Consider the following 22838-nt stretch of genomic DNA (forward strand, 5'->3'; position numbering starts at 1 on the left):
TAGACACATAAGAATATATATACATTTGTTAGAATCTATTTTAATAAAAAGTAATTCTGGGCTCTGTGATAATAAAACTAAAAATACCAATCTAGTCAGTTATTAATTCCTGTCAGAACTAAGGGAAAATAATGATTAATGTGGCTTTTCAGAGAATAATAAAATATTAAGACTCAAAGGGACCCCAAAGAACTCCATTATTTCACAAATTGTAAAAGTGAGGACTTTCATTTAGATGAAAAATAACTAATGATGTAAAATAAAGAACTTTGAGTCCTTGAGAAAAGAAGATTGGATTTTTGAATACCTAAGCTCTAAAAGATATAATTACCTTCAGATCTATTCATAAATGCTTTACATTTTAGATTAGGTCATAATCTGCTTCTTTAAAATATTTTTTATCCCAATGTATTTTATTGTTTCTTTAATTCTGATAAGCAGAAAAGGCTAAAAATAAGCTCTTAAGTGAGTGTATTACACTGGCACTTAAAACCTCAGCGTTTCTGAACAAGTGACTTTTAAAACGTTATGACGTGGGGCTTCCTTGGTGGCACAGTGGTTGAGAATCTGCCTGCTAATGCGGGGGACACGGGTTTGAGCCCTGGTCTGGGAGGATCCCACATGCCGCGGAGCAACTAGGCCCGTGAGCCACAACTACTGAGCCTGCACATCTGGAGCCAGTGCTCCGCAACAAGAGAGGCCGCGATAGTGAGAGGCCCGCGCACCGCGATGTAGAGTGGCCCCCGCTTGCCACAACTAGAGAAAGCCCTCGCACAGAAACGAAGACCCAACACAGCAAAAATAAAATAAACTCCTACCGCCAACATCTAAAAAAAAAAAAAGAAGAATGTCATGAGGTTTAGGTGTGAATGTTAATGCAGGGATCCCACCAGAGGACGCTGTTGCCTCTGTAAGTTGTCTTGTTGGCAGTAACAGATGATTACTTGAAATGACTGCTCAAGCTCTCTCATCATTTTTAATTTACCTTGTTTTGTAATAGTTGAAACAACAGCACCTCTAAAGCTGAAAAAGGTTAAGACTTACTTGCATTTTCCCCTCCTCTCTTACATAATTATTGCTTAGGATAATGTTTCTAGTTACTACTTAAAATGGAGCACAGGGAGTCTCAATATCTTATTTAAGAACCAAATATAAATATTCTTCTCCTTAATTCACTATTAAATAATAAATATGTCAAGAGCACAGCACAGAGTACATGATTTTGAAAAACAGCTTTTGCCTTTTAAAGGTAGTCTGCGTTCATTGTGACATTTCCAAAATATGGAAAAACAGAAAGCGAAAATAAAAGTTCATCCATAATTCCACATCCCAAGGTAACCACTATTAGTATTTTAGTTCACACTTTTAAAACACACACACATAAGAACAGATGTTGTTTTACAGAAATGAAATCATGATATTTTGTAAGCTGTTATTTTTCCCTTAGTTTGTATTTTCCACAGTGAGCACCTGCTGTATAAGAATTAGCCAGCAGCAGTGGGAGGGGTAATAATGGTTTATGGGGAGAAGCAGAAAATCAGTAGAAGTTTCCAGAGTCTAGCACAGTATCCGACACACAAAAGCCATTCGGTGAGTGTTTGACCTGAACAGATCATACATGACTCTAGACCCACTGACCCTTCAGATCATAGTATCAATTTGGTTAGAGACTTTTTTTTTAAAGTACTACTATAGGGTCTTAACAGAAATATTTAAACTATTATAGAATCTAGTGTGGTACTGCTTTGTCTCAGTAAATAAAGCAATGTTTTTAATTACTAACTCTATATAGGGTTATGTTTTTAAGGTTAATATTAATAAAAATAAGTTTTGACTTGTAACATTGTTTCTGTAAGTTATGGTGCTTTGGTTATGTAGACTGGTATGTGGGGATTCTTTAGTCTGGAGAAAAACACCCTTTATGGAGGCAGGAGTCACTGCTGTTTGTGTCCTGTTGCAATAAGCAAGTGATTACTGGATGGATTAACAAAATGTCAAGTCATATCAGTTTCTGATTCTTGTTGTCTGATTATAAAATTCTGTGATATCCTGCTATCACCACTGCCAGCACATCTGAAAAACTTAGTATGGAGAATATATGAAGATCAAAATAGAAATTACATTCCCCACCCCTAACTGCCATGGTTTCAGTTTTTAATGCTAGCCTAGGATATAATTTTAATGCACAGTCTTCTGCCAAGTAAAATAAATATTACGTTAAAAACATGAACGGCCACCACTTATTGCCCCCTCATCTGTTAAATTTTATACTACTCTGGATTATCTCAGCACTTGTTATCAGTTAAGCATTAGAGCTTCATTTACTGGGGAAGTTAACAGGAACAGGTATTAGCTCATGTCAAGATCCTATAACAGTAATTGACATAGCACATTTGCTTGGTGCTCAAATGCTAAAGCAGCTTGAATAGATTGTGGTCAGTTCAGAGAGCTAGTCAAAGCATAATTCTAGTTCTTGGCCTCAGTGTCAGTATCACTTACCAAAGCAAGGAGGCGTTAGGTCAAGTGACATTCTCTTGGAAACCTGTTTTAAAAACAAGCTGCAGTTGTAGGCTTGATACTTTCAGTATAGAATATTGTGACCTGGCAGAACCTGAGAAGTTTAAGATTATTTTATAATTTATATTGTTGTTTGGTTTTCTACAGTGTAATTTACATTATTTGTTTATAATTTATATTGTTTTATATTTATTTTCTAAATGTTTAAAATTTTCAAAAATATTTTTAAGTAAAGGCAAACTAAGGCAAATTTTATGTTTTATTTTATTATTTTTTTTAGAAAAGTTGTTTTTGGAAAATCTCAGAAACCTGGATCACTGAATGTTAGTACTGAACTGACTATCTCTTATTGAACATATTTTTAGCTTAAAACTCCATAGATCATTTTATTTTCATCTAATGTTTATAATTCTTTGGTTTATTTGAATCTTGAAAAGATTATGGATGTTTTGCCTAAATTGTATTATTTAGGCAATACTTTGATTAGTCAGTTGCCTTTTACAGATGGATAGAACGTTACATTTTAGGAAATCCTACTGAAGCTCTGATTAAATTGCTCTAGAACATTTCCAATCCATTTATGATAGAAGTACCATTTCCTCAGCTCATACTCATGAACAGATTGACTGTTTGGAGTGCTGATATAATAGGGAAACAGAAAATCAGGCTACTAATATAGCCAAAGCCATATTTAGTTTCTCTGGTAGAACGGGCTTATGAAAACACTAGCTTATTTCTGAACTGTTACATCTAGTGGCATTAAAATCCACTTGTATTACATAAAGTTAAATGGACCATTCACATTTAGCTTCTTAGCATTTTGGTGAAAGAAGTAAGGGATTCATGGTGCTTGATTTCTTCTTTGATATGAAATGCTTAAAAAAAAAAAATAGCCACAATGCTATTATCCTGTCTTTGCCTACAGTCCAGCACCAGAACAATCGCATGCAGACAACTCATTGTTTATTCCAGCGACAGAGAAAATTTTAACATTATTGATTTATTTCCTGCTCACTTATTTTCAAACTTTTCTCATAAGGAGGGCCATCTCAGTTACCCCAGGAAGAAGCCAGCAGAGTTTTTTTGCCTGTCTCACCATCCAGTTCTATCTCTGAGCACTCCATTATTAATAGGTTTTATTTATTTTCCCTTCTGGTTAAGATTTTACTTGAAAATAAAAGGCTTCTTGTCTTAATGTGTTAGTCCTTCCATTTAAAGAAATAACCAAAGACATAGACCAATATTTATGAGCAATGCATAGACCAAGAGTTCAGATCTACTGTAGTGAAAAATTGGAAAGAACAAAATGTTCAGCATCTACATGATGTAATATTATGGTGCCATTAAGATGCTGTTTTGGATAATAATTGTTTAATGTATTCTTAGCGTATGCCAAATACTGTGCTAAGAATTTTAACTGACTTCTCATTAAATTCTTATAACCTTGTAAGACAGTTATTATAATTGCCTGATTTCACAGATGAGAAAACTGAGGCACAGAAAAGTTACATATTTGCTGAAGTTACCTAGATAGTAAACGGTAAAACCTGCATTTGAGCTCAGATCTAACTTTAAATTATATTCATGCTTTTAACTTCCACTACTTAGGAAAAAGTTATAGTATTAAGATAAAAAAAGGACTATAGAACTCCAAATAAAATATGATTCTAACGTTGTATAAAGAAAATACATACCAAGATATATAAATATATAATATATATAAATACTGTGACTCTATATATATGTAATCATATATACTACTATATTAAATCAGGAGAAAAAACAGCTTAAGCAGACCTGTCATAACTTGAGTGTGGCAAGGTACTCTTCTTCATAATGTTAGAGTGGGTAAGTGAGAAAGGAGAAAGTAATAGATAGGCCGAACAGTTACAGGTTCTTTCCTCCCCACCAAATGACTTTGTGCCCCATACATGCATTCCTAGACTCATAGAGATGACCGAGGGGATGAGAGGTTTACTTTTCCAGTTTCTCGTCTAACTATAGATGAGACTATAGGATGACTATATTTCTGTTTCTCATAGAAATATAGCCATCCTATAAGCAGTGCTCATTGAGTATTTTATGTGCCACCTCCTTTAAATACCAGTGATACAGAAATCAAAGACATATTTACTCCCTTCCCTTAAGGAAGTTACTGTTATAGACTGAATTGTGTCCCCCCAAAATTCATATGTTGAAATCCTAACCCCTAATATCTCACTGTGACTGTAACCGGAGATAGGGTCCTTAAGAAGTAAAATGAGGTCATTAGGATGGGCTCTAATCCAGTATGACTGGTGTCCTTTTAAGAAGAGATTAGGACACACACACATACAGAGGGAAGACCAGGTGAAGGTGACCATCTACAAGCCAAAGAGAGAGGCCTTAGAAGAGTTTAACCCTGCCAACATCTTGGTCTTAGACTTCTAACCTCCAAAACTGTGCAAAAGTTAATTCCTGTTGTTTAAGCCATCCCATCTGTGGCACTTTGTTAAGGCAGTTCTAGCAAATGAATAGTTACACTCTGGTAAAAAATACAGACAAGCAAATCAACAGCCATATCAATGTGGTAAGTCTAATAAAGATACCTCCAGAATCCTGTTGGTGCAAAGAGGAGAGATGGGGATTATCTAGCTTCAACAACCAATTACTTTTATTTGAAAGAAATTGCAAGCAATAAAGTTCAATCGTCTACTCATAAAATGATACTTTTATACAACAAATATCCATCAAAAACTTATAAAGTATTAGCTAACGCTAAGGTGGGTAATCATATTGCAATACATAAACATATCAAACCAACACCTTGTGCACCTTACATTTACACAGTGTTATATGTCAATTATATCTCAATTTTTTTTAATATATTAAAAAAAGAAAACGAGTGCAAGTTGCCATACTAGCACCATAGTATATAAATGTTAAGAGGCAGTCCCTGATTTCATGTATTTTATCATCTGGTAAGGAAGCCAGAGACCTGAAATAGATAACCATAATGCAGTAATGTAAGTGTCATGAGCAGTACATAGTACCCTGGTAATATAAGTAATATATATGTACTGCCCTTATAGCCATAGTAAGGAGTCCTGAATCATGGCACTGAGGAAAAGTCATGAGATATCTATAGGGCTCTAAATTGTCATAGTTGTAAAGTTCAAAAATGAATCCTGCCTCAGGAAAATCTTTAATAATGGGAATTCATTTTGGTGATTTCAATACTTATATACATATGGATCTGGTATAATATGTCACGTCTTCTGCTTCAGTGATCCCTGTAGCCAACTATCAGATTCCATATTTATTTTTGAGCATGTGAGTTATTTTTTATGTGGCTTTGTTTTTAACTTTTGTTAATTAACTTATTTTGATTTTTTTTAACTTTCTTGTTAACTTCTTTTGATGCACTTAACTTCTGGTTAAATAAAAAATTTTAACCTGTAGTGGCTGGGCCCTGGAGGATTCTAGCTTTCCAGTTCATGACCCACATCATCTCAGAGAAGTTGCCTAACTTCTCTGATGTTTTCTCCATCTATTTATAGAGTTAAGTTCTATCAGTGAGGGTTACTGTTAAGAATTAAATAACAAAGGGAAGCAAGAAGTAAGCCTTTGAATCAACAGTGCTGTATGTTACCTTTGAAAGTTAAGGGAGTAAATCCTAAGAGTTCTCATCACCAGGAAAATTTTTTTTTCTATTTCTTTAATTTTGTATCTGTATGAGAATGGTGGATGTTCAATAAACCTATTGTGGTAGTCAAAAAAAAAAAAAGAAGTAAGCGTTTGATTTTCAACCTAAATCCCTATTAGCTGTGCCTGTTGAAATTTGCAGTTCTTTTCACCTTTCTGACTAAGCTGTTCTTTTTCTCTGAATTATTCCCTTAGCATCCTTCCCTACCTTTCCTTCCATTATTAATAATTTTTTTTTGGCATCAGTCTCACAGAAAATGAACAGGGTGAAAAGTTCCACGCCATAGCTCTGCTCTCTCAGCCAATCAGTGCTTCAGCTATTTCCCCTTCCTTCACTTGTCCGTCAGCAGGGATTCAGGGAGGTTCGTGGATGCAGAGAGCTCTGAGAGGGAGCTGAATGCTTCATTCCACTGTGCAGTTACGCAAGCCTGCCTTCCAGTTCCCAGACGGAAACCCAATCCTACCTGGGATAAGAAGAACGTATTCTGTTCATCCTGTGTTAATGAATTTGTTAAATTAGTCTCTGCTGACACAGACAAGACAGGCCTCTGTTATATATAGATTTTATTGTTTATACATAACTTCAGTGGCGTTGATGGGGAAGATGCTCTTTCAGTTCAGCCGAGGAGTATCTGCACAGAGCCTGTTTATGTAGGAAAGGAAGGCTGGCAGGAGCACAGGTCACTGTCAACTCACTTTTTTACTTTTTTTTTTTTTTTTTTTTTGCGGTACACGGGCCTCTCACTGTTGTGGCCTCTCCCGTTGCGGAGCACAGGCCCCGGACACGCAGGCTCAGCGGCCATGGCTCATGGGCCCAGCCGCTGCGCGGCATGTGGGATCCTCCCAGACCGGTGCACGAACCCGTGTCCCCTGCATCGGCAGGCGGACTCTCAACCACTGTGCCACCAGGGAAGCCCTCAAATCACTTTTTAAAGGTGCAGAGGGAATTTCTTTACTGTCGTTAAGATTGTTCACTATTCAAATTTGACAAAGAAACTTAAGTAAATACCTTAAAATACCCTTTCAGTGGGTCATTTATTTATTTATATATAGTGGACTCTATCCCAGAAAGCTTTCAAAAAGACTTTTTAAGAATACATGAAATATAAGAAAACCTTCTAAATTACAAAAGGGAGCAAAAGAAGAATGAAAATCATGGATGGGACTATTAAAAATGAAGCCTGGAGAAAAATTTGTCATTGTGTCTGGACAGTAATGACATATATACTTGCCTTTGGTTAGACTGAATTTGGCTGTAAGCCTTCTAGCAGCTGACAAAACAAAGAAAATTAATTTTGCAAATTACTGTTCAGTGAGATAAAAAAATAAAATCTCTTGCCCCAGAAAAAGCAAAACCGTTCTTGTTACAAAAACCTGAAAGGAACTTCTCCAAGGAATCCATGTAAAAACGGCCATGTGTGATCTAACGAACAGCACTCTCAACAGGAACTTCCAGAAAGAGCAGGGGTGGGTTTCGTGGAGCTGTTTCCTTTCACAAGTGTCAGTGCAGACTGATGGTGTCACACTTAGCACCCATCATTAAAGGAATTATCCTGTGGGACGGGGCAGGCCCAGTCTGCTCCGATTCACAGAACAGGGTTCTCTGAGTTGATCTCAACACATATTTTAGAAATTCTAGAAAATGCAATCAGCTGTTCTTAAATGTCTTTTTTTTTCTCAGATGAAGTTTGTTAAATATTTGGTAGCACTGATGGGCATGTTTCAGGAGGAAAACTCTTTCTTCCAAGTGCATACTAACACTTCTGCTTTAACAGAAAGTGGAAATTGAGATTGAATTGACTTCTTTTGCAAACTGAAGAGTCAATAAAGATACTGGCCTCAGGGGCTATCCACCCTTCTGGATGAGCTGAAGATGTGCCCTGATAAATTCACCCTCGTAAATCGTTTAGAACCTGCTTTAATGTCCAGGCAAATCATAGCATAAAACCCTAAAGTTCTACCATACTCTAAATTTACACAGTAAATTTAGCCTGGCAGATCTTTCAGGCCTACAGAACGAGATACCTACCTGGTGGAAGAGCTAAGTGCTCTCCTAAAACTTTGTCTGTCTTTGAGCATTGTGACTCTTTGGCTTATCTTTGAAAGTAAACTACTTGCCAGGTATACACTGAGAAAATGAAATGAACTCTTGAGTAGGACTGTAGTTTATAAACCAGTTACAAGTTGAGGGACAGCCTACCAAAATATTTGGTTACAGAATAAGTGATCTGTAGCCCTTTTTTTTTCCTGGCAGGAATTAGCTAACAAAGGCATTCCTTGTTAGTGGTAACAAGAATGGTACCCTCAAGTTTAAAAAAAATAATAATAATAAACTACTTTTCTCAAATGTTAAGAGAGTTGCATGCACTAGCTTATACAAAATGGCATCATATTAGTAATAAGAAACAAGTTAACAAAAAGTAGGTAAAAAATACCCTCTTATTCCCACAGAACACATTTTAATCATTCATCAAGGGCCTTTCTACTTACCTGACTCTTGCAGAGTCAGGTAAGTGCTGGTTCTGAGAAAATGACAGTGTATTTGCAAAGAATTTCCCAATGGAAGATAGTTACTGAATATCAAGGTTTCTGTTATTGTCAGAGGCTAAAAAATGTTTCGGCTTTGTGATGCTCGTTACTGTGACTTTTCCCACTAATAATCTATCTAAAAGTCAGATATCCTATGCTTACTAAGAATTAGATACCCTGTGGTTACTCAGTGATGATAATTGATGGTAGTGTGATCGGAGACAGAATATCATTTGACTAGAGCAGTGTAATAGGAATCAGGAAATTCAGCTTCTGGCCTTCATTCAATCAGTGATTTTATGATATATGTCATACCTTGTGAACGTTCTGTATCTCAGCTTCTCCATCTGTTAAACTGGGTTCATAATAACTGCCCTGGTCTGTCTCACAGGAATGTTGCATGGACAAATTAGATAACTGTAAAAGTGGCTTGGAGGTAAAGCCACTCTATGAATAAAAATTAGTGTGATGTAGCTACTGAAAAGCATGTTGCAGAGGCTAGAAAGGTTAATCTCCGCAGGCTTCATGACTAGATAAATCTTCATAATGGATTCCTGTCAAGCAAACCAAACCCATCTTATCAGTTCATGGCTGTATAGTATTTAATGGAAAAAAATCACTTTACAAACATTTCTTACCTTGATACAAATGTACATTAAAAATCAGTCATGTTTGAATTAAATAAAACCTTTCTAAGTAGCTTCAAACCATCTCTAATACCCAGTTTATAATTTCTGTAGTCATTTTGGAGGGGGAGGATTTGGTGTGTTTAACAAAGTTGAGAAATAAGTATAAGAAACAATGTATGGGGAAGAGAAATTGACTAGAATGTTTTTTCCAGTAATAATTGTTACTGTTTTTAAGACGCTGACATTACCAAATTGAGATTTTTTTCCTTTTGTTTATTTTATGGAAATTTCGAACTCTCATTTCTGCCTAGCCCATATATATTTTTCCTGGTTACTTCATTTTCTGTCACAGTTAATATTCTCATTCTCAGTCGTAATCATGACGCACTCACCCATTGCAGCTCAAAAACCCTAACTACCAAATCCCTTGAATACAGAAAACCAGGGGGCAGAGATGGCCTTTCTTGAAGGAATCCCTTCAGTGCTTATTCCTCTCTCCTGTCCTTTTCACTTCAACGAGCAGAGTTCCTATGTAAATTTCCAGCACCCCTGAGAAGGACAATTGAGCAAGTATTTAATTGTTTGGACGTTTCGTACAAGAGGTCCTCTTCAGGCTAACTAGAAACCTCTTTCCTAAGCCAACTTGATCTCTTTTGTTTTGGCAGGGGACCGTTCCTAGTGGCACTGGGGAAATCTTGGCACCCAGAAGAATTTAACTGTGCTCACTGCAAAAATACGATGGCCTACATTGGATTCGTAGAGGAGCAGGGAGCCCTGTATTGTGAGCTCTGCTATGAGAGATTCTTTGCCCCTGTATGTGGTCGATGCCAGAGGAAGATTCTTGGAGTAAGTATTGGAAACCTTTTCACTCCGAGTGAGTTTTCAAGCAGAACAATTTTTTGGTATGAAACCCTTCTGTCATTTTTGCTCTCTATTTTCTTCTTGCTTGATCCCCTCTCTGCTTTCATCACTATTTATTTTTGCAAAACAAAACTAAATAGACCTCTGTAGAAGTCTATCAGACTCATGGGGTTAAGTTGTCTTTGGTTTTGTCTTACTGAGTGCTGGCTTGTCTGGTGAAAGTCTAGCCACTGTAGGGAAAAAATAATTTACTGTGGGTGTGCTACCTCAACAGGACCCTGTTTGCTCAGGAATGAAGAGGTCGCACAGGACCACACACATCTGAGTTCTCAGAATTGACACCTTCACTGTTTTAAATTAAATTCCATCGCTTTTATGAGAGCAGCACTTCCCCATCTGTCAGGGTTCAAGCTCAGGGCACAGATCTCATGAAATATATAAAACATGAGGCTTATAAATGATATATTTTTCTTGAATGCATATAATGTTTAAAAATATAACCTCAGTTTTATGAGGTATACATGTGATAGAAAAATAATCAAGCCACACCTTTTTTTTTTTTTAAACAAAAAGGGAGTAATTTAGGATTCAGGTACATAATAAATAATGATGAATTAATGAATTTCCTACTCTGGAATACCCAATTTGCAGTTGTGAAGTAAGGATAAGGCATTTCCTATGGGTGACCAGGAGTTGAAACTACTTTAGAAGCAGCCAAGGTACCTGGACTCATATGAAACTCATGCAAAATTTGGAAATTACATTGCTGAGTTCTAATATTCTCAATATGAAAATACAATAATGAAAGTGTAATTCATACCAATTGAGAGAAACGCTAGTATGAATTACTGAGTAGCCTTAATTTTAGAATACATCTTTAAATGGGTCTAAAACTTTGAAGACACTTTAAAATTATAAATATACTACTGGAATATTCCTATATTATTAATTTGTACAGTATATGAAGAGGAAAAAGAGGAGAATGATTCAGCCCGTACCTTTTCAAATGACAAATAATTAATAAGTAGAATACATTAATACTCTTTTAGTGTATAAATGTATTCCATGAGTTCTAGAATGATTAATAAAGTTAAGTAAGGGTCTTAGCACTAAATGAGGTTCTAGGAAATGGAAATCTTAAACTCATTGCTTCAGACATGGGCCAGAACTTCACTAAAGGGACAGATTTTCTGGACTGTGTTTTAGTTGTTTGATAACCTGTTAAAGAAGGGATAGTAATCTGTCTCAAGGATAGAGAGTTGAATAGATACTAGAAGCCTTGAGAAATGATTTGGTTGAATGTCCACTTGTACATGTTCATGGTGATCTCTTTGGATATAAATAACTTCCATTTCTTCCCATAGCCCTTCAGTAGTGAAATATGGCATTTTCTATGGCCAATAACTTATCTATATCATCTTCTTTTTTTGTTGTCTTTTATTTCGACAATATTTATTATTAGAAAAGAAAATATTTCACTCTACAACAATTAGAAAATATAAAACATGTAAAGAATAAAATTAAAATGATCTATATATTTACCAGTCCCAGAGAGTTCCTCTTAACCTTAGGATGTGTTTTCTTCCAGTTTGCTCCTTATGAGTAATTCGTTTACAAAATTGTAACCATACTTTATGTATAGCATCCTCCTTTTTGTGATAAATGTTGTGGAAAGAGTAAATTCCTATAATGTTAACTATTCTTCAAAAATGATTTTTTTTTTTGCGGTACGCGGGCCTCTCACTGCTGTGGCCTCTCCCGTTGCGGAGCACAGCCTCCGGACGCGCAGGCTCAGCGGCCATGGCTCATGGGCCCATGTGGGATCTTCCCAGACCGGGGCACGAACCCGTGTCCCCTGCATCTGCAGGCAGACTCTCAACCACTGCGCCACCAGGGAAGCCCCAAAAATGATTTTTAATGACTCCATCTCGTTCTGTCAATTCAAAGAAACAATTCCTTGCAAATCCAACTCCCCAGAACTTCTTTTACTAACTAAAATCTGGCCCAGGTCTTTGATACTTGGTATATGTAACCATAGGATTATTGTTGACTAGAATCCGTGCTTTATGGTTCAAATTTTAGACACTCATATGAATGTGTGCTTAGTACAGCCATAGCTGATTTCCAAGATCCTAACCATGTGTTAAACATGATTGGGTTACACTGATTAAGTTGTTGCTTCCATCGTGCGACACAGTATAGGCTTGTTTTAGTTTTTAAGTGTTTTGCCATTCCTCCATGACATTTTCAAGATAATACTGTGAAATGTTTACAAGTTAATGTTTCCTGACACCCTTTCAGGGAAAGCAGAATGTAGGGTAGCAAACACTTATGAAATGCTTACTTGGATTCACCACATTTATAATGTTTAAATAACACTACTCATTCTTTAAGTAAGTTTATTGATGTGTATTTGTGAAAATGCGTATTTTATATGATGCATCAGTTTAGATGATTTGTGAGTCTGTCCTTAAATATCTCTAGTTCATTAGATGAAAAGCTTAGGCAAAGACAAAGCATGTGTGTCTACTTTGGGTCAGTTTAAAAGGACTGTATTGGTACAGCTAGTAGAATAATCATCACCTTTCTTTACGTCCATTTCCTTTCTATAACAGGAAGTCATCAATGCTTTGAAACAAACTTGGCATGTTTCCTGTTTTGTGTGTGTGGCCTGTGGGAAACCCATTCGTAATAATGTCTTTCACTTGGAGGACGGCGAGCCCTACTGTGAGACTGGTAAGATCCTAAAGCCAGGAGTTTCTTAAGTTTTGAATGAAGACAAAACATTGTCCCTTATAGTGCTATAAAGCCGAAAGGAAATATTGGGCAAAATAGTTTTGCTGGATGTTCTAGGAGCACTTAATGTTGCTTTAAATATATAGCAAAAAAAAATACGTAAGATTTGCATGTGACTTGGTCAAAACATATTCCCAGCTTCATTAAGAGAAATGACCATGTAAGCAATTTAGAAAACTATTATTCTTGAATCCCGAATAACTTCTGGATATAAATCCTACCAAATCGTGTAGCTTAAAGCCACCCCTTACACTCCACTAGTGAACTTTTAGTGGTTATAAAAATGAGAAATATTCAACTTTTGAATATAGTAGTGATATGCTCTTGAAGACCACTGCTTTGACAACAAATTGGAAATCCTTTATTACTTTTACTGAATGGCAGGGTAATTGTGGTTTGGACTGCTCCCTTGGTTAAGATTATTTTTTTAAAAACAGGCTCTAAAGACCAGTCTACGACATTTGTCCTATTACCTAAACTGTGAACACTTCCTTTTCCTTCCCAAAGACTATAAGTGAGCTTTCTTAGCACTTATTTATTAATATTATCCTTACTTAGATAGTACAACTCCACATGTTTCAAAAAATAAAATATTTTTCCTTTTTTATGCCTCGACTCAGTCCCCCTGCATTGCCACTCTGGGGTTTTATTGTTGTTCTACCTTGCAATTCAAAGGGTGGTGCTGGACAAAGGGAATAGTCCATAGTAGTCAAGTTAAAGAAGCAGTCAGCTTCTAATTTGAGGCCGGTCAACATGACTTGACGCTTCTTTGCCCAATCTAATTAGTAAATTCTAACAGTTCTACCCCCAGTGGATATGGAATTCATTCATTTCTCTCACCTCCACTGTCCCCATTAACTCCAGTTCACCCTCACTCTTTGCCTGGGCGTTATAATTGCCAGCCAAAATGGTTTCTCTTCTTCCCCCCTACCCTCAGATAGCCACAGTAATACTTGTGTGAAGGTGAATCAGCTTGTGCTTGACACCCTTATGGCTTCCACTAGAGTAAAAACTATACTCCTCCCTAGGTCCAGCTTTGCCAACCTCATCTCCTCCCCCTGATTTTCTGTCGCTGGATTCCAGCCATACCTGGCCCCTTGGTTGTTTCTGAACCTGCTGGATACTTCCGGCCTCAGGGCTTTTGTACTCGCTATTTCTTCTGACTGGAATGTCCTTCCCCAGCTTTTCTGAGGTGATTTCTGTCCCCCTTTTTTTCAAGTCACAGCACAACTGTTTTCTTCTCAGGGAAGCCTTTCCTAACCCTCCTCTAGAGTGTAGTGTTATACACCTCCCCCAACTATTCTCTATCGCATCACTCTTTCCTTTCCCTTATGGTCTTTGTCACAATCTGAAGTTGTTTATTATCATTTATTTTTAAAATATAATAAATGATGACATCCTGCTCCCAATGAGACTGTAAAGCCCATGAGGTGAACAACCCCGTCTGTCTTCTCCCCTGTGCCCCCAGCTGGTGCCTAGAACGGCGCCTGGCGCACAGTGGGGCCCTGTGGGTGCGTGGTGAACAACTGGCACTGAGGAGTATTGAGGATTGCTGGAAAGGTGACTCATGCCGCGGGTGGTAGCCTACTTTCTCCTCCAGCCCAGGTGGGATTGGAAGTGTCCAAAGTCACAGAGTGAACCATGAGTGAACACACATAGTAAGAGCAGCTGCAGAAAAGAAAAGAAAATTGCCAGGAAGTTCTAATTTAGTGATAATACAGAGACATCTTGTCAAAACTGCTTTCTTCAGAAGGAAGATATTAATATTTTATGACTCTAATCTGTGTCAAGTAAGAGGTGTTCTCTGGCTAAGGATTTTCAGCATGAAGTCATAAAATGGAAAAGAAAATACAGCAAAAGAAATAGTGGCTAATATTGTTGTGATACAGTCCAGCCAGAAACTCAGTCACAGCATTTCTTCATGGAGGTTTCCTGTGACTTGTTTTTCTTCCTTACCAAGTCAGATGTGCTATGAAATTTGCTATTATCGGGTATTTCTTCTTCATTTATGTTCATTAGTCTTATTGTTACTAGTTAGTGGAAGTTCTCTTATATTTTATTGAAACAATCATGGCTATTGATAACGTCAGAGAACAGTGTTCTTCTTCATGCATATTTGGGCATTTAAGAAGTTGGACAGAACTGAGGAGTATTATATGGAAAAATATAATAGAGGATGTTAAGTTGCTTATATAACGTTTACCAGGGGTAACCTGAAATATACTACGCGTGTATCTCAAGCCAAATTTTATGCCATCTGAAAATTTTCCAGTTACTAGTAGCTTTATCTTCATCATCTCATTTAATTCCCATTTTGTTGCTATTTTCTAAAACCTATCATTCTAAAACTTTGGCATGTTTAAATTGTGTCTACCCCTACCCCTGCCCCAATACAGATTATTATGCCCTCTTTGGCACTATATGCCATGGATGTGAGTTTCCCATAGAAGCTGGTGACATGTTCCTGGAAGCTCTGGCCTACACCTGGCACGACACTTGCTTTGTATGCTCAGTAAGTAAACTCTTGTTTCCGAATTGAAGGAGCACAGTATGGCCGGTTCTAGCCTAAGCACTAAATGGGAATGACAGTTTTTATATCTTTCAGTGCTTTAAACCTAGAAATATTTTTACAGTGATTTTGAAAGTTGTTTAAAATTTTCGGTACTTTTTGAAATTGTTTAGCAATTTCAAAAATAATGTGATGTTTACCCCTTTAGAGAAAATCCTATTTTTGATACATTTTTGTTTATAAGGAGAAGCTATATATTTCTTAAAACAATAAGAGCCTTTTACTTTTTTTAAACTATGTTTTATTGGAGTACTTTTAGTAATTTATGAAAACATAGGTACTTCTTAAAATAGAAGTAAACTTATAAAAATCTATTACTGACTTAACACTGGAAGTAAACTGTACGTTGATCCATTTCCTTCCTTAGTAATAGTGTATGAATGTTCTTTTCTTTTTGAGACTATAATAAACTTGTAGTAGTATATTTACCTCTTTCATTTGATATTTTAATATTTTGGCTTTATTTTTAATGATGAGTATAGATTCAGAGATTAATGTGAACCTAAGATATATATTTTTTAAATTTAGAAGTAAATATCTAATAAAGTATTCTGTTCAGATGTTTGTTTTTTTTAATTATATGTAATATTTCTAATAGTTTTTAAAGCCATTGTAGGAAGGGAGAAAAGGCTTGTTAACTGAAGTCAAATAATTTCCTCAAACATTACCATTGAACCCTGTCTTGTTTACCTCATCCATCTCTTAGACTTCATAAAATCTATAAAAAGCCACAACTGTTAGCAGATTTGCCACCTCCTATTCTCTAGCAGATCTGCTCAGGAGCATTAAAATTAACAAAGACAGTAGGAAAAATAAGACATAAGTGTGAATAGTTAACTGACGACATAACTTCCAGCAGCCAGATGTTGACTAGGGTTTTCATTTTAAGAAACAAAGAAATGAATTAAAAATAACTGTCAGGTATTCTGTGACTGTATAATAGGGGCTTGGGAATGGGTGGCAAAGCAACTGTGCTGGGTTTTTTGGTTTGTTTCTCTGAATGCTTTGTTTCTCTGCAACAAGAGGCAGATTTAAAACATTGACTAGAATCTGAGAAGAGAAATTATATTTAATGTGACCTACTAATGTGTTAATTTTTTCACTAGGGCCAAGTAGTCATTCCCAGCAGAGAAAAATAATGATCAGTGAGTTTAAATAAATTAGAACGCATTCCAGGAAAAAGTCATTCTTCATTGCTTTTGAAAGATTCCATGGAATATAATAGTAATCATGAAATGCTAGGGGGTCTAACACAACCAACTAAAGTGCTTTGTCATGTTATCCATTGGGTAAAAAAGTCATTTTCCCCTTGTTAGGTGTACTTGATAAAATAATGATACTCTCTCAAATAATGCTTCTTTTTCAGGTATGTTGTGAAAGTTTGGAAGGTCAGACCTTTTTCTCCAAGAAGGACAAGCCACTTTGCAAGAAACATGCTCACTCTGTGAATATTTGAAAGTCAACAGTCCAGGGGAAGAGAAGAAATTTGAAGAGAAAGAGGAGAATTTAAATCACCGATTAATTTTTAGATTTAATATTTATATGGAGTTTTGAAAAGTAATAGTGGCCCTGAAGGGATAAATTCCAGGCTTTGAAAACCAAGTCTATGAGGAAATATCTGGCTTCATAAAGTAAAGAGACAGTTTGGCGTTTATTATTACTTTTTTTCCTACATTTTCTGCCCATAAAATAACTTTTATAAAAGCCAGTTTCCTGGTTGACTATTAAATTCATCTTAGAATAAATCAGTGAAGAATTAAATTTTAGAATAAAAGCCTTCAACCTCTATGCTGAAATAATTATACCTTCTTTCCTTACTAGGTAGTTGTGAGTAAATCTATAAAAGGCAATAAAAATGCCTTACACTTAATTAATAAGTGAAACATGGTGTTTTTTTTAAAAAAATAGTGTTTATCTTTAAAACAGTAAATAGGAGTTTAAACAGAATTTTATCAATAGTAGGTGTCAGGGTTTTTTAAACTGTATACTTTTTTTTTTTTTTTGTCTTTACAGTTGATCATTCCAGTAGGAAAGGCCAATGAGATTTTGATCAAAATGTGTCATGCCCAAAAGAGATGTTATATTTTTCTCTGATCCCCTCCACCCCAGAAAAGCTACCATATAGCTTATAAACTTTAAATTTTTGCCTTTTATTAAAATATGACCATTTCTACTCATTGTGTATGTTTCACCACCTGTATTAGTCAAACTATTTTTTTTCCCTTCCCCATGCTGAGGTAAAGAGCTTGTTGAATAACTTTGGACTCTGAAAGTTTTCTCTGTCTTTAAAGAGAATAAAGAGAAAAGAATGCTGTTGGGAATTATGGGAAATCAGAGGATTAGATCAGAAAAATTTTTAAATTTTTAAATCAATTAGATCAGTTTCAGAGTTATACTACTGACTGATAAAGGTTTGAAATTTCTCTTTGCAGAATAATTTTTTTCTTTAGTTCTACATTGGAAAAATAAAAGATTGGCTTGGGGATGTGATAAAAATTTAGATTTTCTTTTCTTTTGGTAGTTCTTTCTCAGTAATAAATGAACCACTTCCAAATGTAATCATGAAGTTTGGAATTCACAGAGGTTTGATAGTATAGAGAGGAATGTGATTAATTATTCAGACCAGCCTTTCTTTGTTTTTTTCATTTTAGGGAAAAAATTATGTAGATACCACAGGAAGACAGAGAAGCAATTGTGGTAAAATTGTGGATCCTATTGATATTTGAGAGAAGAGATTATGGCATTTGATAGTTGTTTTTTATTTCTCTGTTACCAAAATGGACAAAAGCCCATGATCACATTGAGTTATCCTTTAAGTTTGTTCGGGGAAGGGTGCTTTTATAGTTGAGACTGAGCCCCAAGCCCTGCCTGTCCCATCAGTCACTTGCGACTTCACTTCCATTGTGTGCATGTTTGTTAGAGAGGGCGGTTTTAGGCTATAATATTTGTTTAACCTCCCTAAGAACTTTTCAAGGTATCTGTCCTGAAAGCTGCTAATTTATCGTCTAGCAGACTTAACATGCAGATAATAATTAACTGGGGATAAAAGAGTGAGAAGGGTGACACAAAGCGGCAAACTAAATGGTTCACCAACAGCAACCCCAAACTACCTCCTCACCCTGCATCTGTAGGGAGGCAGGAAGTTTTTTGTTGTTTGTTTTCTAAAAGCTGGAACTGAATTGTGCATTATTTCCCATTGCTGCTGAAACCACCTGTAGAAGACATGCCGGCTGTGTGCATTGTCACGTTATCTTAGTGTCAGTCCTTTGCTTTACACAACATAAAGTAAGTTGGTGGTTTTGTTTTGGTGTGGTAGAGATTTGTTGTTGTTGTTGTTATTTAGTTTTGCCTTTACAGATTATATGCCAAGATAGTATTTGATAAGTCAGTGGCATTGGAATGGCATTTGGGTATTTCCTTCAAAGAATTTTATTTGACCTGGATTTCTTATAAAGTTATCTTACATTAAGCACTTCATTTTTATTACACTTTTCTTTCTGCATATTATTCATAGAGCATAATGTTGCATTTTTCCAAATTTTATCCCTAAAAGGATAACGTCGCTTCCTAACTTAACATTTTATCTTTGTGCTTTGTCCTTCTCTTCTGTGGCAAAGCCTTCTTCTGTCTGTTCCTAAAACAGTTAATCCCGTGAAATAAATATTGCTTATAACCCAGAAGAATCTCTTTATTTTACAGTGGGGAATGCCATATTTAATACACCAGCATTAATCTTTTAATAACTGGCAGCACTTTAATCTTCTGGTGAGCTCCCTGAATATTTATTTTTCTGATTATAAATATTCCATGTCAGTAGCAATTTTTTAATTATTACCTCTTTATTGTAGAGCATTACTTTCAGTCTCTCTAGATGTATATTTTGGAATGTTGTGCTTAGGATAATACAGATTAAGATCACAGTACACGACTCTAAAGCATCCCCTGCTTGAATTCCCCAGTTTCCAGATGTTAGTGATCGGTTCAGATGTACACCATTTTACAGGGACGGAATGTTGCTCACTGAAGCAGCAGCCTAAAAATAATGCCCTCTGCATATGCTTGTAGCATTCGTATTTCCTGTTGATTCAGATTACAGTTAGAACCTAAAACGAAAACCTGATCATCTGGTCACTGTATGAAGACAAGTAGAAATAAGAGTTTAATCTTCAAAATATTAGTTCAGCGTTATGTTTACAAATGATCTATAACAAAAAGACATTCGTGGTACCGTTTTCAAGGACCACTTTTATAGAAAATAATCCCTCTTCCCTGTTCAAGTGTGAATCTAGAGTTATATTAACATTTTTGTGATATTTGGAGTTTAGTCATTCCTATTGAAAGAAGCTTTTCAGACATAAGGGAAGGGAAAACACACTGAATAATTTTACACAAACTTAATGTGCCTTCATTTTGTCCCCCATCACCCCCCAAATGTTTTAAGGTTTTGGGTTTGGATTTTCAATGTGTCATTTGCCTTATGTGTTAATCTCTATCTTCTGTTTCTTTACATTTTTCAATTGGTATATGTCTGTGCTGTTTTGCTTTTGGATAGATTTTCTAATTAAAAACCACATGAGAAATATAATCAGTATAGTAATACCTTCATGTGCACACACTCAGTAAATAAATGGCTGCAGTGATGTAGACAGGCTTTCCTGGTTTTTCTTTTTGGGTGGCAAGTGGTTTCCATTAAGTCATGGGAAAAAAAAATCATGTTCACAGGATAGGCTGAGATGTGATAATTCTCAGGAGAATTCCTCTTTTATGGTATTTGCCTATCAAAATGTCCCAGAAACAATAGGTTTGAAAATACTGTCACTTTTATTCTATTTTAATCCATATTTATGCTCTGCATGTGGCATGTGCACAATAAATGGTTGTGAATAGATAGTAAGCTCTAATTGTCTTTCTTTTAAAAATATTTATTGCTGAAATCATCGATTGGAGTAACCTGTCCTATCAAGCATTATATTGTATCATATATCACAGTCAAACAACATCAGTTGTCATCTACATTTTCATGTCTTTCATTGACCAGGGTACACTACTTCATTTTTAACTCATTCTGATCTCATTAGCTAACTTTTCTGTAACTAGGTAGGCTCACCTATTCCTTGTCTGTTCATTGCTTTCAGATTTTTTTCCAACTGTGTAAATTTGAGAGGAATGTTTCTGTTGCAGGCTGTATATTGGAATAAAAGACAAATTCAAGTGTATTTGCTCACAGTATATGAAACTCCAGAAGCCAAACTTATAAGAACATCAAGTCTGCATCTGACATTTTAATAGCTGCTGTTTGGTTTCTATCAATCACGTCATTGCACATTAAAATGCACCGACAAAATAAGAGATCTGTCATTCCTTCTTTAAGAAACAGTAATCCAGTACCAGATTTATAGGCTTAAGACTCAACAGTGTGTGTTCACAATAAGTCCCCATTCAGTGCTCAAAGCAGAACAAGCCTCCCTGTCATTCAGTGTTTTCTGGCCAAAATGTCCCCCATGTAAGATTATCAAAGGTTTTCTTACAGAACTACCTATAAAATCTTTTTTGCCAGCAAAAGCTTAATTTAGGTTGGTGGTTTCCGTTCCTGAGTCCTCTCAGACAAGATCTTGGTTATATCAGAAACACATAGGACCTGATGTATTATTAGCAGGCCTGGTGTTAATTAGGGAGAATTACCAGAAATAGTGTGCTTCGTGGGAATTTATTACAGAGTCACACTTGACTGATGGCAGAATAGGAGTTGCTGAGAGCAGCTCCTACTCATAACCACTAATTAATAAGGTGCCAAAATTCCACAGAGGAGGTTTCATCCCCAGTGTGGGAGCCACCCAGGGAAAGTGGTTCCTTTGCAGGCTTTAAAATTTTAAAGAGGAAAGGGGCTAGGACACATGGCTACCCAACAGAAATCTCAGACTGATACGGTTTTGTGTTGTATTTATGAATGAGAGCATTTAACTCAGGAAACACCAAGTCCAGAAGTTTGTGAAAGAATCCCTTTCCCTCCAAAAGTCAAAGTAGCCTGTCTGTTTATCATACTAAGCAGATATGGATAGTATTTGGTGGCAAGTGTCTGATCCCCTCAACTGTCCATGTTATGAAGAATATTGTCTGTGGTATTCTATTACTGGACTTTTACTCTTTAGTCCATGATTTAGAAGCTGACTGAGTAGGTAGCAAGATTGCATCAATGATTAATAGGAAGGGTGTGGCTTCCACACGTTAAACACAGAACTGGGGAAAAGCAAGGTGTGTTTAGTGATTGGCACTCATGGCAAAACACTGGAGGAGCCCTATTAAATGAAAGTTTGCCAAGAAGGAATTTTTTTTCCTGTGTCTGTAACTGTATTAATCATATACAAGAAAGTTTGGAACCATTGCTTAGTGTGAAAGAAGAAAACATTTCCATGTGAGAAAAGCACTGATCACTGACCTCAGGGGAAAAAATAAAACAATTGAGAATTCACAGAGAGTATAATTTGTCAATTTCTCTTGAGCTCCCAAGGAAAATGACTTCTGTGCTAGCTCCATGAATTGATTGACATGGTCTCTAATGCATCCATGTTCCAAAGGGCAAAGTTTCTGTTTAATAATTGGGTTCCAAATTAGTTTTTCAGCTTCATGTTCTAAATTGTCACATTTGCTAAGTTCAAATATACTTTTTAAAAATTTTTTTCTTTCCTTTTCCCTTTTTTTCTTTTGCTTGTAAAGCACACACAGCTGGTACTATTCTATGCACTTACTCAAAAATAATACTGTTTGTTTGTTTAAGGTATTTTAGTAGTCTGTAGTATTCTTTAGAGGTGTCTTTTGATTTTTTTTTTCCCCTAGTGTATCACTGATATGCCAAACTGTTCCCTTGGTAAGTAGGAAAGTAAACTGAACTCCAGTGACTTCTACCAATATTAATTTTTGCATAAATAATAGTTTTTGCTTAGGTAACCTCCTACTGGTATCATCTGAACCTGGAAATTTTCTCTACCCTGTTTGCTTGAGAACATTGGCAATCCCAAGTGTCCTTAGTTGAACGAAATGAAGAGCAGAAGAATCCATGGTGCTTTTCAAGTATGAAATTTGAAATATAAGTTAAAGTAATTACGGCTTTATCAACTGAAACCTACCATTTATTCTGCTCTGTTTATTATACTACTTACTAATTTTTCTGGTACTATTATAAATACTTCAAATAAAAATGAACTTAATAAGCAAGATGAGAGGCACTGAAGTGAACCCAGTACTAATGCCTGAAA

At 36.0% G+C, this 22838-nt stretch overlaps 1 protein-coding gene across 4 annotated transcripts in view; it reads left to right on the plus strand.

Annotated features, from left to right (window-relative positions):
* Positions 1–20801, plus strand: part of PDLIM5 (PDZ and LIM domain 5) — a 213821-nt gene extending 193020 nt beyond the window's left edge. For 3 of the 4 annotated variants that reach the window (XM_060147579.1, XM_060147580.1, XM_060147581.1), the window contains 4 exons: positions 10025–10205; positions 12836–12956; positions 15413–15528; positions 16952–20475. In XM_060147579.1, the coding sequence (XP_060003562.1) occupies positions 10025–10205; positions 12836–12956; positions 15413–15528; positions 16952–17041 (508 nt within the window). In that variant the 3' untranslated portion in view covers positions 17042–20475. Of the gene's footprint in view, positions 1–10024; positions 10206–12835; positions 12957–15412; positions 15529–16951 lie in introns of all 4 variants that reach the window. The other variant, XM_060147578.1, reaches the window with a different exon arrangement.
* The last annotated feature ends 2037 nt before the right edge of the window (positions 20802–22838 follow it).

The sequence above is a fragment of the Lagenorhynchus albirostris genome, chromosome 4 (assembly GCF_949774975.1).
Source record: "Lagenorhynchus albirostris chromosome 4, mLagAlb1.1, whole genome shotgun sequence".
Classification (NCBI taxonomy): Eukaryota; Metazoa; Chordata; class Mammalia; order Artiodactyla; family Delphinidae; genus Lagenorhynchus; species Lagenorhynchus albirostris.